Source organism: Vipera berus (genome assembly GCF_964194415.1).
Source record: "Vipera berus genome assembly, chromosome: 10".
Lineage (NCBI taxonomy): Eukaryota > Metazoa > Chordata > Lepidosauria > Squamata > Viperidae > Vipera > Vipera berus.
Genome location: NC_138213.1, coordinates 9,330,374 through 9,348,617, shown reverse-complemented (window position 1 = coordinate 9,348,617; position 18,244 = coordinate 9,330,374). Strand labels below are relative to the sequence as shown.

General features: G+C 43.8%; 2 protein-coding genes across 5 annotated transcripts in view; one reads left to right on the top strand and one right to left on the bottom strand.

The window, feature by feature from the left end:
* Positions 1 to 1,154: 1,154 nt before the first annotated feature.
* RGS9BP (regulator of G protein signaling 9 binding protein) lies at positions 1,155 to 6,665 on the bottom strand. Its single transcript, XM_081336211.1, has one exon. The coding sequence runs from the start codon at positions 6,249 to 6,251 to the stop codon at positions 5,538 to 5,540; it is 714 nt and encodes a 237-aa protein (XP_081192337.1). The 5' UTR covers positions 6,252 to 6,665; the 3' UTR covers positions 1,155 to 5,537.
* Positions 6,666 to 6,807: 142 nt separating this feature from the next.
* The window catches only part of ANKRD27 (ankyrin repeat domain 27), a 37,451-nt gene continuing 26,014 nt past the window's right edge, over positions 6,808 to 18,244 (top strand). Inside the window, exons 1-12 of one of the 4 annotated variants that reach the window (XM_081336240.1) lie at positions 6,808 to 6,918; positions 10,107 to 10,241; positions 11,701 to 11,811; positions 12,376 to 12,532; positions 13,062 to 13,216; positions 13,912 to 13,971; positions 14,068 to 14,121; positions 14,216 to 14,281; positions 15,001 to 15,077; positions 15,679 to 15,800; positions 16,400 to 16,478; positions 18,043 to 18,175. In XM_081336240.1, coding sequence (XP_081192366.1) covers positions 10,140 to 10,241; positions 11,701 to 11,811; positions 12,376 to 12,532; positions 13,062 to 13,216; positions 13,912 to 13,971; positions 14,068 to 14,121; positions 14,216 to 14,281; positions 15,001 to 15,077; positions 15,679 to 15,800; positions 16,400 to 16,478; positions 18,043 to 18,175 — 1,116 coding nt within the window. In that variant the 5' untranslated portion in view covers positions 6,808 to 6,918; positions 10,107 to 10,139. Of the gene's footprint in view, positions 6,919 to 7,394; positions 9,328 to 10,106; positions 10,242 to 11,700; positions 11,812 to 12,375; positions 12,533 to 13,061; positions 13,217 to 13,911; positions 13,972 to 14,067; positions 14,122 to 14,215; positions 14,282 to 15,000; positions 15,078 to 15,678; positions 15,801 to 16,399; positions 16,479 to 18,042; positions 18,176 to 18,244 lie in introns of those variants that run through there. The other 3 variants (XM_081336242.1, XM_081336241.1, XM_081336243.1) reach the window with 3 other exon arrangements.

Here is an 18,244-nt window from a genome sequence, read left to right as displayed (position 1 = left end):
GCTGGTGCAGAATGCAGCTGCACGGGTTGTGATGGGAGCTCCCCGATACTCCCATATTACACCCCTCCTGCGTGAGCTGCATTGGCTACCAGTTGCCCTCCGGGTGAGATTTAAGGTGCTGGTACTTACCTTTAAAGCCCTACATGGCTTAGGTCCGGGATACTTGCAGGACCATCTGCTGCCGGGAACAAATTCCCATCGTCCAGTACGCTCACACAGAGAAGGCCTCCTCAGGGTACCGTCAGCTAGGCAATGTCGGCTGGCGACCCCCAGGGGGAGGGCCTTCTCTGTGGGAGCGCCAGCCCTATGGAATCAGCTCCCCCCTGAGCTTCGGATGGCCCAAAACCTCCAATCCTTTCGCCGCGGCCTCAAAACACACCTGTTCCACCAGGCTGACCTAGACTGACAGGCATTTTAATTAATTTATATTTAGTATTTTTAATTCATTTTTTAAATTCTCTAATTTTTTATTGCACTGATGTTCTCAATTTCATTTTATCTTGATTTATGTACTTATTATATGTCTTGTTGTTAGCCGCCCTGAGTCCTTCGGGAGATAGGGCGGGATATAAATCCCATCAATAATTAAATAAATAAATCTTGTAGCTCTTTCCTAAGCAAGAAATGTTTAAACTGAGCCATGATTATGAAACATGGACGCCATGGTTTAGTTCTGCAAGATTACGCTTAAATTACTCGCACCATCATTAATTGAGCTTACATCCAAGGGAATCATATGGCTCACAATTTTAATGTACAAAATGCTGTGCGGTTTTTCAAAGGGGAACTTGAAAGTGTGTTATATTCTTCTGTTATCATACTTAGAACATAGAATAAGAGTTGGAAGGGACCTTGGAGGTCTTCTAGTCCAACCCCTGCTCGAGCAGGAGATCCCCCCTATACCAGGGGTAGGCAACCTTGGCTCTTTTATGACTCATGGACTTCAACTCCCAGAATTCCTGAGCCAGCCATGCTGAGGGGAAAGGGAGAGGTTTCCAAGCTGAGCCATGCTGGCTCAGGAATTCTGGGAGTTGAAGTCCATGAGTCATAAAAGAGCCAAGGTTGCCTACCCCTGCCCTATATCATTTCAGATAAATGATTGCCCAGTCTCTTTTTGAATGCCTCCAGTGATGAAGCACCCACAACTTCTGGAGGCAAGTTGTTCCTTGGTTGATTACTCTGTTAGGAATTTTTTCCCGAGTTCTGGGTTGCTTCTCTCCTTGATGTTCAGAAGTATTCAGTCTTAACGTCCAAGACTGCAGTCTTTGCTTCGCTTGAATACTCTCTATTAACTGTTGACAAAGAAAATTTAATGTGCATCTCTTCTACCTTAGGCAATGAAGCAGAATCCAACTCCATTTGTAATTACTGGAATACAAGAAACAAGTGGAATGAAGTGTAAAATGCATCAATGTTTCTTTTAATGCCATCTTTCAATTTGGGCCCTAATTTGTGAGCGAAGTTTGAATTTTTAATAAGTGCAACAGGCCATTTGGGACATAAGTGCATTTTTGTCCCAGCTTGGCGCTGTAAGCTTAAAAACATAGCGGAGGAAAAGATTTAAAGGCCTATAATTCAGCATTCTTGTCAAATGACTTTATGAAAATATGTGAGAGAAATATTGCTAAGGAAGTTGACAAACACACACACGTTTAGGAATTTATCTTTAAAAGCAATCTGTTCAAAAGACTGGCAAGTTAATAGAAGAGGCTTTATTTTAAATAAATACGGTAATAGCAATAGGTTTTATCCTGAGCATAAAAGAATACTGTTGAATCACGGAATGCCAGTTTATAATGCCAGTTCACACTAATACTGAAACAATCATTTTAATATGGACCCAGCAATCATCGGAATGGAAGAAATTAACACTTTTTAAAAATCATTCAGTGTTCATAATTCCTCAACTACCACTCCTGTTGTAATCTCAACTTCATCATACTTGTAAAATACAGCAGAATTTGACTTTTTAAAATAAAGAATCCTATTAATAAGGGACTTTTCTTTTTTCTTTTCAATGAAAACATACACTTTTGTTACAATGAAAGTACCTATGGCTGTAAACACAAGACAGTTAACAAGTATTTTTTAAGAGAGTAAAACAACTTAACTTTAAATAAACTTTAAATAAATACATAATTTTAATCATGTCACTGTAATCGTCATGGTTGTAGGGCTGATGATTAGTCATTTAAGCAAGAGTCTGAAGGCTTTAAGACTTAGCTAAAAGAAAACCTCCAGCAAAAAAATTATGTGGTATGTATGGCCTAAACATGAGATTTCTAGATATTTTCTTCAAGAAAGAAACATAAGACAATGACTATGTCATGAACCTTTGAGCAGATGTGAAAGTGAACAGCTCCTTACATTTTTGTGGATGAACAGAAGCATATCATGTTTTAGATTACTTCACCAGTTCCTGCAGATCCATCTGACACATATACATCCCATATAAAGATATTTTTTCGATAGTATTATTTAAGGATGCCATCAGTCTTGATCTCCTTTGCATCTGGTCAGCTTTGCACACATGATAAAACAGCTATCCCTAAACTATATTGCACAGTCAATGGTGCTGAGCAGATGCGATGAGAGCTGAGCTAAGATATTAATTAATTAGATGGTGACAATCCTGTGTCAGGACTTGATGAGATGTAATTTAGAAATAGCTTAAGAGAAAAACAATGCAGACACAGTTAACTGATGTGCACACGTGAGGAGCCCCTTGCTAAATCAGGTCTGCTAGGAAAATAAATCTTAACTAGAATTAGGAACTGTTTCCATGTAATTTTTTTTCATAAAAGTAACCTAGCTCTCAGGAAAATAAGTATTTTGCAATGATGTATTTATGGTTTTAATCTGGACTTTTGAGTTCTCAATGTGCAAAGAATACTGTTTTAATTCCAAATTAAAAAGGTGTCTTGGGAGAATTCCAACTAGGCAATTATTTTTCTGCAGCTTCTTTCTCCCATCCTATAACAGTGTTGCACACAGCCTATTAAGAGCACTTTTAAGTCTAGGTGTTCTCTCATAAAATATATGAGACGTATTTAAGAGAAATATCTAGCCCTTGTTAACAAGCAAATGTGGATCTTTAAACAAGGAATGTTCTCTTCAAGTGAAAGGGAACAATACAATAGCAGCTGTTTGAATCACGCTACAGTCAACAGAGAAGGGTACTTTAGCACCAAAAAGAATAGTTTTGACATCCTTGTGACACCCAGCCCTGTTCCTAGAACCTTCTTAAAAAGCAGACATTTACAATCAACTGTCAAAATATATTGATGCTTTTAAGAGTACCTGGGAATGCAGTATTTTCTTGCCTACCGAACACAGCACTATTTATTTCTGAGGTAAAATACTTAAGATTTGCTTGGTTGAAAATGTAGAATCTTGTTTGACTGCACAGCATCCATTAGTGCTAGCCACTAAAAGTGTAAATTTAATTATTTATGTTCTGCATTTCAACCCTGTTCTTTTTGCATATTGATTCAGGAGCTAAAAAGTAGATGGGTAGTTCTCGGCTTACAGCATTTCATTTAGTCATCGTTCAAAGTTACAGCCCTGAAAAAAAACTGACTTATTGACCGTTTTTCACAGTTAACGACCTTTGCAAGCTTCCCCATGATCATGCGATCAAAATTCAGATGCTTGTCAACTGGTTCATATTTATGACCGTTGCTGTGTTCCCAAGGTCACGCGATCCCCTTTTGTGATCTTCTGACAAGCAAAGTCAGTGGGGAAGCCAGATTCACTTAACAACTGGGTTACCAACTTCTGCAGTGATTCACTTAACATCCGTGGCAAGAAAGGTCATAAAACGGGCCAAAACTCACTTAAATGACTCACTTAACAACAGAAATTTTAGGCTCCATTGTGGCTGTAAGTCGAGGACTACCTGTAAAGAAATCTTATTTCTAAAAAGATACCCATAGGGTGTCAGCTCCATAGCTCAAAGTATTCTCAGGAATTGGAGCCCCTCATTCCAATGAACCTCAATTTTTAGAAATTCACCCACTGAATCTGGTGATTTCCCTTGTAAAGCTAATATAAAAGAAGACTGCGTATGTCCAACTGCAAGTGATGGGGTCAGTATACTGATTCTAAAGCCCTGCACAAATGTAAAATATGATGGACTTAACAGATTGGTAAACAGAAATTTAGACACTTCATTTTCCTGTTTGTCTCTTTAATAATTGCACAGTAACTTGCAGGTAGTCCATACCTATAGAAGGGCTGCTGTTAACCTGTAAATTTAGCTTAGATATAATGGATTACTCTATGCTGCCAGATTACCGTTATCTATTAATGCCAGGAACTCATCTAATATAATTTTTCAGTTAAGCAAGGTAATCATCATAATTGGCCTGACATCCAAACTCAAGATATTTTAGGTTAATCTTAAGGTCTGTGTCTTTGCTAACCGGTACAGCTTCAATTTTCAAGCTCTACACCATCCTTTAAATTATTTCCATCAATACAATTATAGAAACTTGATTCAAGAGTCCCATAATTTTCTCATGTATTAATGAATAAGCACACCTGAGAGGTTGTTAAAACCTTACTTCTCTGTTTTAGAATGAATAGTTTTCAGCATCTCCTCCTGTCTGTTTAAATAGAATTACTTCCCTTAGGATTAAGTCTCTAGCCCTAAACACAGAGGACAAAATCCTGTCTAAAACCCAGAACTTGCTGAAGATCTTGTCATGTTTTAGTTTAAATACAAGACCAATCCCAGCATCAGTACACAAAAGGTAACCTGAAAGAAGCTGCCATCATCTGATGCATATTCAGAACTAAATCTCACTGAATTCCATGGGATTCAGCGGTACAGCAGTAGACTTCAAACAATGATTTACACTTATGTGTAAAGTGTTTAAAGTTGGCTAATGTGGAACTAAGAACCTATGGATGTTTTTTTTCTCCCGTCCCCTGCAAAAACAAACCTGAAACAGTAGTAAGCTGAAAATAACACCTCCTCTTTCTCTAAATGCTGCTCTAAGTTTTCTTCCGTAAATCTGGATTTATATACTGCACATAGCAACAAATTTCGGTTCAATCTTTCATTCACAAAGCCAAGTTTCTGCCTTTGAGGCTGCAACCACTTGGTTCAGGATCAAAGATAATGCCCGTTATATTTAAACCTCTCTCATCTTGACCTCTCATTCACAGCATCCTGGGCAAATTATTACTCATTTGTAAACATGAAACACCCCCCCACACCAATCCCAGCTTAATCACAAACCACATTTCTGTTCCAGTTCCTGAGGACGGTCTTCTATAAATAGCAGTCAAATCCCTACCGTGGTAGTTATAATACCCACATATGATTAACCGTGAAAGGCCCAGCCAGCAGGCTTTTAATATATAATATATATATATTGTATATACTGTATATACTACCCACGGCGATCTCTGGGATCCACCATCGCGGAGCATTGAAAGCACCCATTTCAGCCGATCCAGCCCCCGTCCCCACGCTGTGGCTGCTGTAGATCTCCAAAGGTAAACCCCCAGTTGCAAGGAAGCGCCCAGCCTTAGGAGAGCTTGGCCACGCACACCGCCAGGGCGATGGCCATCAGGAGGACGGCGGTGAAAATGATCCCGGCCAGGACTCTGCTGGGGTGGCAGAGGCTTTTGCTCCCGGCCCCCGAGGTGGCGCCCAGCGAAGAGGCGCGCCGGCTGAAGTTGGAGTTCAGCTCGGCGCCGGGGTCTTGCTTGGCCTCGACGGTCCACCGGGGCACGTTGACCTTCATCTCCATCTCGTAGATCATCTCGCCCACCTGGTGGATCTCCTGCTCCAGGTCCGTCAGGTCCACCACGTCGATGTTGGGCTCGGCCTCGTACTTCATGTTCTGCACGCTCATGGCCCGGGCGGCGATGGCCGAGGTGCCGCCGATCAGGCCGGTCTGGATGAGCGGCTTCTTGGGCACGTGGAGCGGGAAAGCCTGGCCCAGCTCCAGGGCGCGCCGCATGTCGCTCTCCAGGATCTCCAGGCAGGCGGCGAAGATGACCCAGAGGCGCTCGAACTCGGCCCGCTCCTCCTTGGCCAGCGCCTTGTCCCGCAGGGCGGCCGTCAGCTGGGTGCGGGTCACGCCGGCCAGCTCCTGCGCCTTCCGCCGGCTCTTCTTCAGCTCCTCGCGCAGCTCCTGCGAGTCCGCCGCGCCCCCGACGGTCAGCACCAAGTGCCGGTAGCAGGCGGTGACTTTGCTGAGCGCGTCCAGCAGCGCCTTGCACTCCTCTCGGGCCATGGCGGAGGCGGACAGGCGGGAGGAGCGGAGCCGGTCCGGCTGCTCAGGCCAGGCGACGCCGCCGCCGTCCGGCGGAGCGCTGCTCCGAGCAGCCCCGGCCGTCCGGTGCGCGCATGGCCGGAGCTGGGCGGCGCCCTCCCCGTCTGGAGCCCGGCGCCGCCTCTTCAGCAGCCCTCCCCGCAGCTCCGGCCAGGCGAGGCGCCCTGGCTCGTCCGGCGCGCATCCCCCGCCGCTGCCTCGGATGGAGGGGAGGGAGGGAGGGCGGCAAGCGAGCGCCGGGCGGCTCCGGCCGAGCACCGTCTCCTTTAAGCCCGCCGAGGCTCCGGGCCGGGCGCGGTCTGGGCGCTTAGGGTTAAATAGCGCGCAGCTGGCGCCGACGGGGCCGACCCGGGAGGATTGCTCCGCCGCCGCTGCTGCTGCTGCTACCGCCCCGCCGCTGCCTGCCTGCCAGCCAGCCAAGCTCCACCTTCGCCGGGGCGGTTGCGAGAAGGCTGGGGCTCATTGGCTCGCCCGCTGGGTAGGACCCGCCTCGGTGGCCGGGCTAGGAACGGGCGGCGCTTGCGGGAGGAGGAGGAGGCGGAGGAGAGGGGATGCCGCCGTCGCTGCTGGGGCCGTCGCCGCCGTGGGGAGGGGGCGCAGAGGAGACCCTGGCCGCCTTGGCAGGAAAGTGAGCGCTCGTCCGGCCCGGGGACGCGGGGACAGGGAGGCGGCAGGAACCGGGCTGGCGCGTCGGGGAGGCGGTGGAGGGGTGTCGGCCGGGGAGCCCCTTCCCTTCCGGGCCTCTCCTGAGGATGGCTCTGCTCGGGGCGGCCGGCAGGGAACTTCGAAGCGGCGCGGAGCCTCCCGGGGCTGCTTGCTTGCCTACCTGCCTGCTTGCTTGCTTGCAGGCCTCCGTGCTCCTTCCCCCGAAGCGGGCGATTGCTCGGAGCCCCTGCCCCAAAAGGTGCCGCTTCTCCGGCGGGAGCCGAGTTTGGCAAGCCTCGCCGGCAAGTCGGGAATACGGAAGGTCCGGAGGGTTCCCTCCTGCTGACGGGGGAGAGGGTAGGGGGTATCCGGGGCCTAAAAAAAAAGTCCTCCAGGACAGCGTTTCCCAACCTTAGGAACTTGAAGATGCGTGGACTTCAACTCCCAGAATTCCCCAGCCAGCTATGCTGGCTGGGGAATTCTGGGAGTTGAAGTCCACGCATCTTCAAGTTCCTAAGGTTGGAAAACGCTGCTCCAGGACACGCTCGGGGCCGGCCCTCTTGCCCCGGCCGCCGGAGAAGGGGCGGCGCAGGGTCTCCACTCCCGCGCGCGGGCGAGCGAAAGCCCGAAACCTTTGGCGTTCGTTTGCAAAGAGAAGCGGGGAGGTTCCGGGCTGGTTCCTCGCGGGGAGACCCTCCCGGGCTGGATCCGAAGGTTTCCTGCGCTGCGTGGTTTTCTTGCACCGGCCCTTTTCCTCTGCATGCCTCGGGTTCCTCTTTAGAAGGGAGGGAAAGGAAGGTTCCCGGGGCCGCTGAGTGGGGCGGCTCGTCTTCGGGGCACGAGGCGAGGAAGTTGGCACGTGGAAGTTAAACTGCCATGGGTCTCTTAACGCTGCCGTGCAAAAAGGCCGGGACTTCGAAAACATCATTTGACATGTTGGTTTTTGTTTTTTTTAAGCAACTCCCGTAATTTATTTTATTTTTATTTTAATCCCATTTATATCCCGCCCTTTAATCCCATTTATATCCCGCAGCTAAAGGCACTCGAGATGAATTCAGTACGGTAGCATAATCCAAAAGCGTGTTTTCGGTTTGGGCAGCTTTCAATTGGGTGGACTTCAACTCCCAGAATCCCGTGCTTGCAGGGGAATTCTGGGAGCTGAGGTCCAAGCAACTTCAAAAGCGGCCCAGGTTGAAAAAAACGCTGGTCGAAAGGAATATCGGTGAACTTTTCAAATTAGTTCCCACTGAATTTAGAGAGCTGGCTCTTCGAGCTCTCTGGCCCAGGCTGAGAAATTTAATTTTAATTTTAATTTTAACTGGGGTTTTATTTGTTCAGGGACGGATATCATTTTTTTAACTGTTTTTAACTTTTGTATTTTTTGTTTTAATCACCCTGTAAACCGCCCTGAGTCCTTCGGGAAAGGGCGGTATATAAATATAATAAAATAAATAAATAAATAATAAAGACTGGAAATTGCAGGAAGCCAGCCCAGTCATGTACCACATAATTTAATCCCCACTGATTGAGCATGGTATTAGGCTGAGTGGTGTTCTGCCTAGAATATGGATTCTGTTCTCTTGAGTGACATTTTATTGCAATGTTTTAGTTATTCCTCAGGATTCTCTTCAAATTACAAGAGACCTAAGCATTTTAAAAATGAAGAATGTCGACACTTTCTAACTTGCAGAAAACTGCATTAACTTTACCATCCAGTGTGTGACAATTGCTTGTGTGGTTCCTCTTTTAAGTTTTATTTTTACTGCAAAGTTTTGGTCTAGTTTCTGTTTCTCGCATGTTATCTGTGGGTAATGTTTTAATTTTCTGATGCAATTTTGATCACCCAGTTTGATTTGATGATTAGACAGATAGAAATAATGTCAAAACGGGTGTGTTTTAAAGGATCAGTTCCTGGGAAATAAACTATGCAGACGCTTAGGCAGGTAGCAAACTCAAATTTGTTGAAGTGGACATTCAAACATGCATGGATATTTCTTAATATCTAAATGGTACCAAGTCATATGCTTGTGGTATATGTAGGCAGCATTGTGCTGTATTTTATCAGCTATAACTTCCTTGGGTGGAGATGTTAACAAGTGTACATTTGAAGCTATGCCATAACAGTGATAGCTGCATGATAAACACATTTAAGTAGCCATTGTTTACAGTGGTGTTTGTAAAACAAGCAATTTTGGTTTCCTCCAGATGTTTTGGGCTATAATTCCCACTGTCTCCAGGTAGCAAAAGCATGGCCCATGTTGGTTGAGATGATGGAAGCTAGTCAAATAGATTTTGAGGGGCAATGGAATATGTAAATGCTCTTGGGGGAAGAGATGCAATCAGAGGAAAAAACTTAAGAAAGATCCGCCTCGTTTAAAAGTCATGATGGGAGGTTTGTGCCTTCAGACTTACAAGATTGTGTTAATCATTGCAATAAAACAGAAGTAGTAGTTCATCTAATTGTGTTTCCTGTTTGGTTTATCTGGGGGGGGGGGGGTGTCGTAAGGATACAAAGTTGGAGAACATAGAACCAAAGTCTTATCTCATGAAAGGAAGAGAGAATGAATCCTGATCCACCAAAATTTTCTTGTAATGGGAAAGCTTCGACAGGAAATTGTGTAGGTACCAGGTTAGTGGAGCAATTGCCACAATAATTTTCTCTGTGGCAATTCAAGAAAGCCACCAAGCAGTTATGGTACAACCCTCAAAGAGGAGATCACTCTTGAAGTAGGAGGCAACACCTAGGAACTGGACTACTATAATTAAAAAAAAAATGTAAGAGTTGGTTGGATCTGCTTGTAAGTTGGGAAATTACCAGAAAATCCTGAAGTTCTAGAATGGATCGAGAAATTGAAAAAAAATATATATCTCGGAAGCAGGAGCTTCTGTATTACCAAAGAATCCTGCACGAATATGACTGTATTGTCAGTTGAAATTGAGCAATTGAATTTGCTTCAAGGAAGTCATATTTACTTACTACCAAGAACCTGCTGTAGTGTAGCAAAACATATTTTGGATCCCAAGAAGGCAGATGCTGTATAATACTAGAATACAGTAGATAGCACTTTCTTAAAAGGATAGTGGTAAATTATTAATTTTTAGGAACTATTTTCTTTGATTATGTTGCTTCAGATTTGACTCTTTTCTTGGGGGTTATGTATTGATTTGCAGAAAGCTGTTAGGCTGATTGTTTTGGTGGCCCCTATGGCTGTGTATGATGAAGATCTCTTGAGGAACCCCTTCTATTTAACCATGCAGAAACGACGGCCTGATCTGTGTAGGAAAGTCGCCGAATTCCGTGGAACGGTATGTAAATTATAACGGCTGCCAGGATTGTCTTCTAGAAGGGCCAAGAGTTGAGCATAGGATTCAGCTAGGTTAGTGTTTCTCAACCTTGGCCACTTTAAGATGTGGGAACTTCAAGTCCCAGAATTCCCCAGCCAATAGAGACAAGCTTATTTAAAATAGCTATGTACCACTTCCCATGATAATGTCAGAAAGATACTTTTGTGTCTGATCTCCGTGGTGAAGGAACTGGGCAGGTGACACTGTGTGTAATTGAGGTATCACGGGGCTGTTGAACATAGCTTCTACGATGGGAATAATTTGAGAAGTTTCTTGAGCAACTCCCATATCGAGCAACTAAAAGACACTCAGATTCATTCAGTACAGTATAATCCAATCTGTGTTCAGTGTTGGCAGTTTGAAGATGTGTGGACTTCAAGTCCCAGAATTCCCTAGCCAACTCACCATTCTGGGAGTTGAAGTCCATCACATCTGCAAGATACCAAGGTGGGCAAACACAAATCTGGTCTTTGGCCACAATAAAGGTTGATTGATTGATAATCTAAAAATAATTGATATCTATTCCTTGGTGCTCTTTGTTTAGTTCTTCTTGGAGAACGTGCACTCAACCTTTTATATGTTCAACTTTTGATGAAACTGGAGACAAACCAGTAGGGGGGTACTAGGCCCTGCTTGCTTTTCATCGTTAAATAACAGAGTTGGAAGGGACCTTAGAGATCTTCTAATTTAGGGGTGGGCAACCTTGGCTCTTTTATGACTCAGACTTCAACTCCCAGAATTGGCTTGGGTCCGGATTATCTAAGGGAACACCTGCTGCCGGCATCAACTTCCCATCGTCCTGTGCGCTCCCACAGGGAGGGCCTTCTCAGGGTGCCGACGGTTAAGGAGTGCCAGCGGGTGATCCCCAGGGGGAGGGCATTCTCTGTGGGTGCGCCTGCCCTTTGGAATGATTTACCGGTGGAACTTCGGACCGCCCCCAATCTGCGTACATTTCGCCGGGATCTGAAAACTTGGTTTTTTGATCTATCAGGCCTGGACTGAAGGGGTTTTAGCTTTTAATATTGTTTTAATTGTTGGGCTTATGTAATTTAATCTATTTTAATTTATACTATTTTTATATCATATTTTATGTTGCCCTGTAAACCGCCCTGAGTCCTTCGGGAATAGGGCGGTATAAAAATTTAATTAATTAATTAAATAAATAAATAAATTCCTGAGCCAGCCATGCTGAGGGGAAAGGGAGAGTTTCCAAGCTGAGCCATGCTGGCTCAGGAATTCTGGGAATTGAAACCCACGAGTCATAAAAGAGCCAAGGTTGCCTACCCCTGTTCTAATCCAACCACCTGCTCAAGCAGGAAACCCTATGCCGTAGTTTGATTTCTAACACCGTAGTTAGCAAAAATGTGATGGATTTGGGATGTGGTTATGTGCAGTAACATCCTGTAACTCTTTTTCCTAGATACTGGTACCTTGTAAAGGCAGCCTTTCCAACAGCATCATTTCAGCTTGCCAGTTTGACTCTTACATTCTTAAAGCAGCAGACAACAGTTTCCAGACTTTGAATGGAAAGGTAAGGGCAGTAGAAATAATTTCTGCAGTCTCACCTGTAGAATAAAATGGCCGGCAAACAAATTCATTTGTGATGCTCTAAGAAATGCGATAAACTAGCGAGATTCGATGAAAGGATTTATTAATCTGTCTAGACTGCATTACGTAGACATGTTTATCTGTAAGGATGGTAATTTCCACGGCTGGTGATTTCCAGGGCTAACCTATTTAAGCTGTAAAAATTCTGAAGGTCCATGCGATAGCAAAAGAGATTGCATTTTGGGGTATCTCTTGCTGCATTTAGTGGCTACCTGGACACTTGCAAACCAGGTATGATAGCCATAGTGATTTCAGTCTTCTTCACCAAAATCTCATGAGATTTTTAGCAGTTGTTTATTTCTCTTTCCTCATGAGAGCAATTGATCTTGTGGAGTTTGGCTATTTTTAAATCTTAATTTAATTTTGGACATCTATAGATACTATTTCGGGAATATTGTTGGCGCCTCTGAGCCTGCAGGTCTTACGTTGTCACTGCTTGCTCAGTTATTGAATTCTTCTTTACCTTTGTCTCTCTTTCCCTATATAGGAAGTCTTTATACAAGGAAATATGATCGTCCTTGGGGGTGAATTTAACCAGCGTTGCTCGATCCCTGTTCTCTTTGAGGAAACGTTTTATAATGACAGGGAAGAGAGCTTTAACATCCTTTGTATAGCTCATCCTCTGGAAAAAAATGACAATAAAGGTAAAGGTTTTTCACATTGTTGACTGTAGATGCTCGGCCAGTTTTTAAACGCCTCATCTCTGTACAAATAAAACTACTTTTTCAGTCTGAAAGGAAATCATAAAAAAAATGAACCTGCAGGAGCGAAGCTTAAATCCTCTTCACACACTTGTGAGGAACAATTTATCTGCAGCTGGGTTTACCCGCTGCACTCCATCATAATACGGCTTCACTGAAGTTGGCTTGGCATCATGAATGAACCCAGCCATATTGGTTTCTAAATTTGGTTTGGTGCTGTAGAAATCCAGCTAACTGTGGCTTAATCAACCAGCTACGTTTAAGCAAATCATGACTTTGGATAATGGGTCAACAAGTGACAAAGCAAGCAGAGAGGACTTCTCGGATTCCAGGAAGAAGTTTGCCAATAGAACCATCCTAGTCTCTTAATCCTTTAATATCTGCCTCTATAAATTTCACTGTGTGAATTTACCTCTGATTCTTGGAGTAACCAAGGATATTTCTGTCTGCTGACAAGTGCCTTCCATTTCAGAACCATCCTCAATGGCATCCAACTCTTACTCCTTGAAAAACATGGAAGATGTGAAAGAATTCTTGGGAAGGCATGCAGAAAAATTTGATAAAGCTATTGCATCTTTCCACAGGACTTTCAAGGAGCACGACAGGAAAATCCTGCGACACTATATAGTTAGTATTTCTACTTCCAGTGAATTTAATACTTAACTGCACGTGACAAAAGGATTAAAAGCATTAAATTAGCATTTCCCCCAATCTCTTCTATGGGGGAAGGAGGCATGTGAAAATTCTGGCCATGTCGTATGCATGTCACCTAAAATAGGTTGCTTTCTTTGGAAATGAATTAGTCATATGCTGGCTTGTGTAAGTAGAACAATCCTGTAAGAGCTTTGTTCGCAAATCGTTTGAATCAGAGTTCAGCTCTAGGTGTTACCACAATGTTTCATATTTATTTATTTATTAAATTGATATACCATCCACCTTTGAAAAATGTCTGTGGGCAGTTTTTTGAGAGTGCCTCAGATGTATCACTAAATAATGTACACCAGTGGTTCTCAATCTGTGGTCCTCAGACCCCTGGGAGGGGGGGCCACAATGTCACGGGGTCCACGAAGGTTTGAAGAAATGTTATAATTTAAATCTTGATGGTCCGTAGCCATGGTCCGTTGCCATAAAAGGTATTTAAAGGGTCCATGGGGAAGAAAAGATTGAGAACCACTGATGTACACAATTGCAACATTCTTTTATAATTGTCCTATCAATCTGTTTAATTATTCCAATGAGACTTGGCTGGCATTGTTAAATGCTTGAATACTTCTCCCCCCCCCTCCTCTAGTTTTCTCAATGCACTTTGCTTTGATCTTCAGGATTCTGTGAATGCCCTCTACACCAAATGCATCCAGCAGCTGTTGAGAGATTCCCACCTTGTAAGTACAAATGTGGGCATGTTACAGATGTGGACTGTGTGTTTCTTAGGAAACCTTCAGATTCATTTTGTTTTCTCCCTCTCTCGAATAATTTAGAGAATGCTTGCAAAGCAGGAACTTCAGATGAACCTGATGAAACAAGCTGTGGATGTGAGTATGCTGGGGGGGGGGGTGTCAGTAGGATCTTGGTTCCCCTTTGGGCAAACCTTCAGCATCCTTTCTTTGCTTTTCTCCCTTGGTACAGATGTATATCCATCACTCTCTCTATGATGTCATCTTCAAATACGTGGGGACCATTGAAGCCAGTGAGGTAGGTACCCAGATGTGCCAGGGGGTCCTCCAGGTGCCAAAGTTACTTTGGGAAATACAGATGTAGTATTCTCCAGGCTGGAATATAAGAATCGTTGCATTGTTAGGAAGGGTTCTCAATGCACTGAACGGACATTCCTTGCCAAATCCATGTGGGATTTTCAATGTGACAACTTGGGAGTGAGAACTCTGCATGAGAACTTGGGTAAACCAGGGGAGAAGTTTCCTAGAATTAAAGGGGCAAATCTGATCTAAAGCATCTTCCTGGACCATTTAATGGCACCCTACCTGAAGTCCTAGAAGTTGGAGAGGACATCATCCGTATTTATATTTTATATTTCCTAACTGCCCACCACTTGGAGAGGGGCTCTGGGCAGTGAACAATTTCATTCTTACAAGAAGGCAGTAATACATCCATGCACCAAAAGATGCCCATCTACCAGCTTTTCAAGCCATTGAGGAATAGTTTGGTCACCTTTTGCTTGGATGGTGGCATGCCTTCGAGGCAGGGAGCTGGGCTACTGTACGAGCTTTGCTGATATTAGTGCAGTTTCCGCTTGAGGCTTTGGATTTTGTTAGTTTCTTTTCTTTTCATCAAAAAAATGTAGGTTGAGTGATAGTCACTGGACTTATAGTTATTCAGGGGTACTAGGTTGGTAAATTAAGTTCTGTTAAAAGCCTCTTCTGCCAGGGATTTACACTGATGTCTTCCCTGCTTAGGATGCAGCTTTCAACAAAATCACCCGAAGTTTACAAGACCTCCAGCAGAAAGACCTGGGTATCAAGCCTGAGTTCAGGTGAGTTCCCAACTCTTTTTTTAAAGGATTTTCCTAGCACAGTTGAGTTTTGTTTTATTTTCTTCCTGGGAAGAGCGAAGAAAGAATGGACAAACCTGGGAAAACAAGAGGCAGCTCTTAGGCCAACTTCTTGCTTCTTCAAAGAAAGAATGGAAGGGTTCATGAATTTCTATTAAGAGAGTTTCACTGGTTTTAAAAGGACCAGTGACCCAAAGGATGTCATTTGCTATTCCTGCCTTAAATAGATCTTGGCCTAACTTTTCGCTCACAGCAACATTGGGCTGTTTTTCATTTTGGATATATGAACACTGAAACTGTTGTGTAAACCAGCATTTACTTTAAGTTTCCAGCAGCAAACATCCCGCAATGAACAAAAGGTTTGCTTAGCAACCGCTATATTCACTTAACGATCACTGCAAAAAGGCTATAGAATTGGGCATGGTCACGTGATGACCCGCTTAATGACCATCGTGACTTAAGACCATAATTACAGGCTCAATTTTGGTTGCTAAGTCGAGAACTACCTGTATATCTTTTGAGAAGTTACGTCCTTTTATTTTGCACGCTAAGCCGTTTTTCTTTCTGACCGTGCCGTTTCCAGTTTCAACATCCCACGTGCCAAGCGAGAACTCGGGCAGTTGAACAAGTGCACCTCTCCACAACAGAAGCTCCTGTGCTTGCGCAAAGTGGTCCAAATCATCATGCATTCTCCAAGTCAAAGAGGTGAGTCACTACGGAGATGAAGTCACCGTTCCAAGGAGTGGCTTCTCTGCCCTCTTGAAAGCATCGTCCGTGTGCTTTTAAATCCAGGTCCAGATTGTGCTTTGCGTTACTTACATGGAAAATGGAGGACCGAACGGAACGTTTGCAAGGAAGTCACTTTTCACTATATGGAGACATGCAATGCGAGCGTTGGAATGAAAACTATAATTCACTAGTAGTGGTTGAACCTCTAGACTTTGTGCTCAAGTCCTCTTAATCCTTGGCCTGATGGTGAAGGTTTGAATAGATGGCTGGGGAATTCTGGGAGTTGAATCCTGCACATATTTTCAAATTGCTACAGCCGAGAAACAATATTTTACAGGGAGTAAAGTACGGTGCAGTAGCTTCATGGGAGAACAAAGCTCTTGAATCTTGCCATTTCAAAACTGCTACAAATTGTTGTTAGATTTGTCATTAATTTATAATTTTATTTAGATTTGGCATTGTCGATCTATAGTCTTAGGAAACCTTCTAACGTATTTCTAAAATGCCTAAATAGAAAGATGGAGATATTCTTTCTAAATAAGCTGCATTTCTTTTCTTCTCTCTTTCCCGTTCAGTTAACATGGAGACCATGTGTGCCGATGATCTTCTCTCTGTGTTGCTCTATCTCCTTGTGAAAACAGAAATTCCTAATTGGTATGTAGCTTGCTTTCCCTGTTTGAAAGAATCCTATAAAGGAGAATTATTTGTTGTTGTTAGTTGCGAAGTCGTGTCCGACCCTTCGCGACCCCATGGACAGCATTCCTCCAGGCCTTCCTGTCCTCTACCATCTTCTGGAGTCCCTTTAAGCTCATGTCTACTGCTTCAGTGACTCCATCCAGCCACCTCATTCTCTGTCGTCCCCTTCTTCTCTTGCCCTCCATCTTTCCCAGCATTAGGCTCTTCTCCAGTGAGTCCTTCCTTCTCATTAGGTGGCCAAAGTATTTGAGTTTTAGCTTCAGGATCTGTCCTTCTAAAGAGCAGTCAGGGTTGATCTCCTCTAGGACTGACCGGTTTGATCGCCTTGCAGTCCAAGGGACTCTCAGGAGTCTTCTCCAGCACCATAGTTCAAAGGCCTCAATTCTTTGGCGCTCAGCCTTTCTTATGGTCCAGCTTTCACAGCCATACATTGCAACTGGGAAGACCATAGCCTTGACTATACACACTTTTGTTGACAGGGTGATGTCTCTGCTTTTTAGTGTGCTGTCTAGATTTGCCATGGCTTTCCTCCCGAGGAGACATTTTGTTACCCAAACTAGGCAACATCATCAGTGCTCTGATGAAACACCATTAGAGAATCCTCCTTGAACAGGACATTATAACCACACTCCCTAAAATCATACTCTCACTGAACCTCAGAGCTCAAGTATTGCAGTATGTTTCACGTGAGGCTTCTGAAAGCCACTCATGTGCTTCAAATGGTCCAGAAATGAGGGGTCATCAATGCTCTGTGAGCTTGTTTTCTTGCAAACATTTCATTACTGAAACTAGGTAGCATCATCAATGCTAGATGATGGTGGTGATGATGATGATGTAGCACTGATGATCTAAGGTCATCCATCCCAAGCATAATAATAATTTAACAGCAGCGGCACATAAAAATGCCAATATCTTCTGAATACTAAACAGTACACATACGTTTTTTGCTGCTTTCAGGCATCAGCAGTTCCTCCAGCTCAAACATTATGTATTTTTGGTCATGGATTTTTGGAATGTGCATAGGATGTTATGAAAGGGACCTTGACTATTATTCGGCGTGATGTGTGGATGGAAACGAAACATCTGCTGCTTAAACTGCTGTATTTCCATGGATTACATGGATTATGTGCATTAGAAATATACTCAGGTTCTGGGATGTCAGTTTTAACTTAAAGCTGTTTTTTAATTCTTTGTGTCTTGACTGTCAAAACCAAGGATTAAAAGCTCACACATTTTTCTGCATGTGCACCACACAATACTCTGTGGCGCCTTTTCAGAGTTTTGTACTAAATTCATAGTGGCGAGTTTTATAGCAGGGTGATACTAGGCAAAAAATAAAGCTCAAGAGCTAAACATCATTGGAGCATATTTTCTTTAACTGGAATAGAGATTATATAATCAAAATATGCAGAAATGTTGTAAGCGCTTTTAATGGATAAAAATAGGGTCCCCAGTTGAGCAAATTGGTGGGGTTTTTTTTTGCTACCTGAGAACTGCTTATGTACTTTTATTCCCTGTCTAGGATGGCCAACCTGACCTACATCAAAAACTTCAGATTTTGCAGCTCAGCAAAGGATGAACTGGGATATTGCTTGACCTCAGTTGAGGCTGCAATAGAATATATCCGTCTAGGAAATCTTTCTGACAGGACACCGGTAAGTCCCTGTAATGCTGTATATCCTATCCCAGCCGGACAATCTCTCTAACAGTGTCCCCTTTTTGTA

Coding starts and splice junctions, on each gene's coding strand:
- RGS9BP (XM_081336211.1), bottom strand. CDS start 6,251: ATGGCCCGAGAGGAGTGCAAGGCGCTGCTGGACGCGCTCAGCAAAGTC.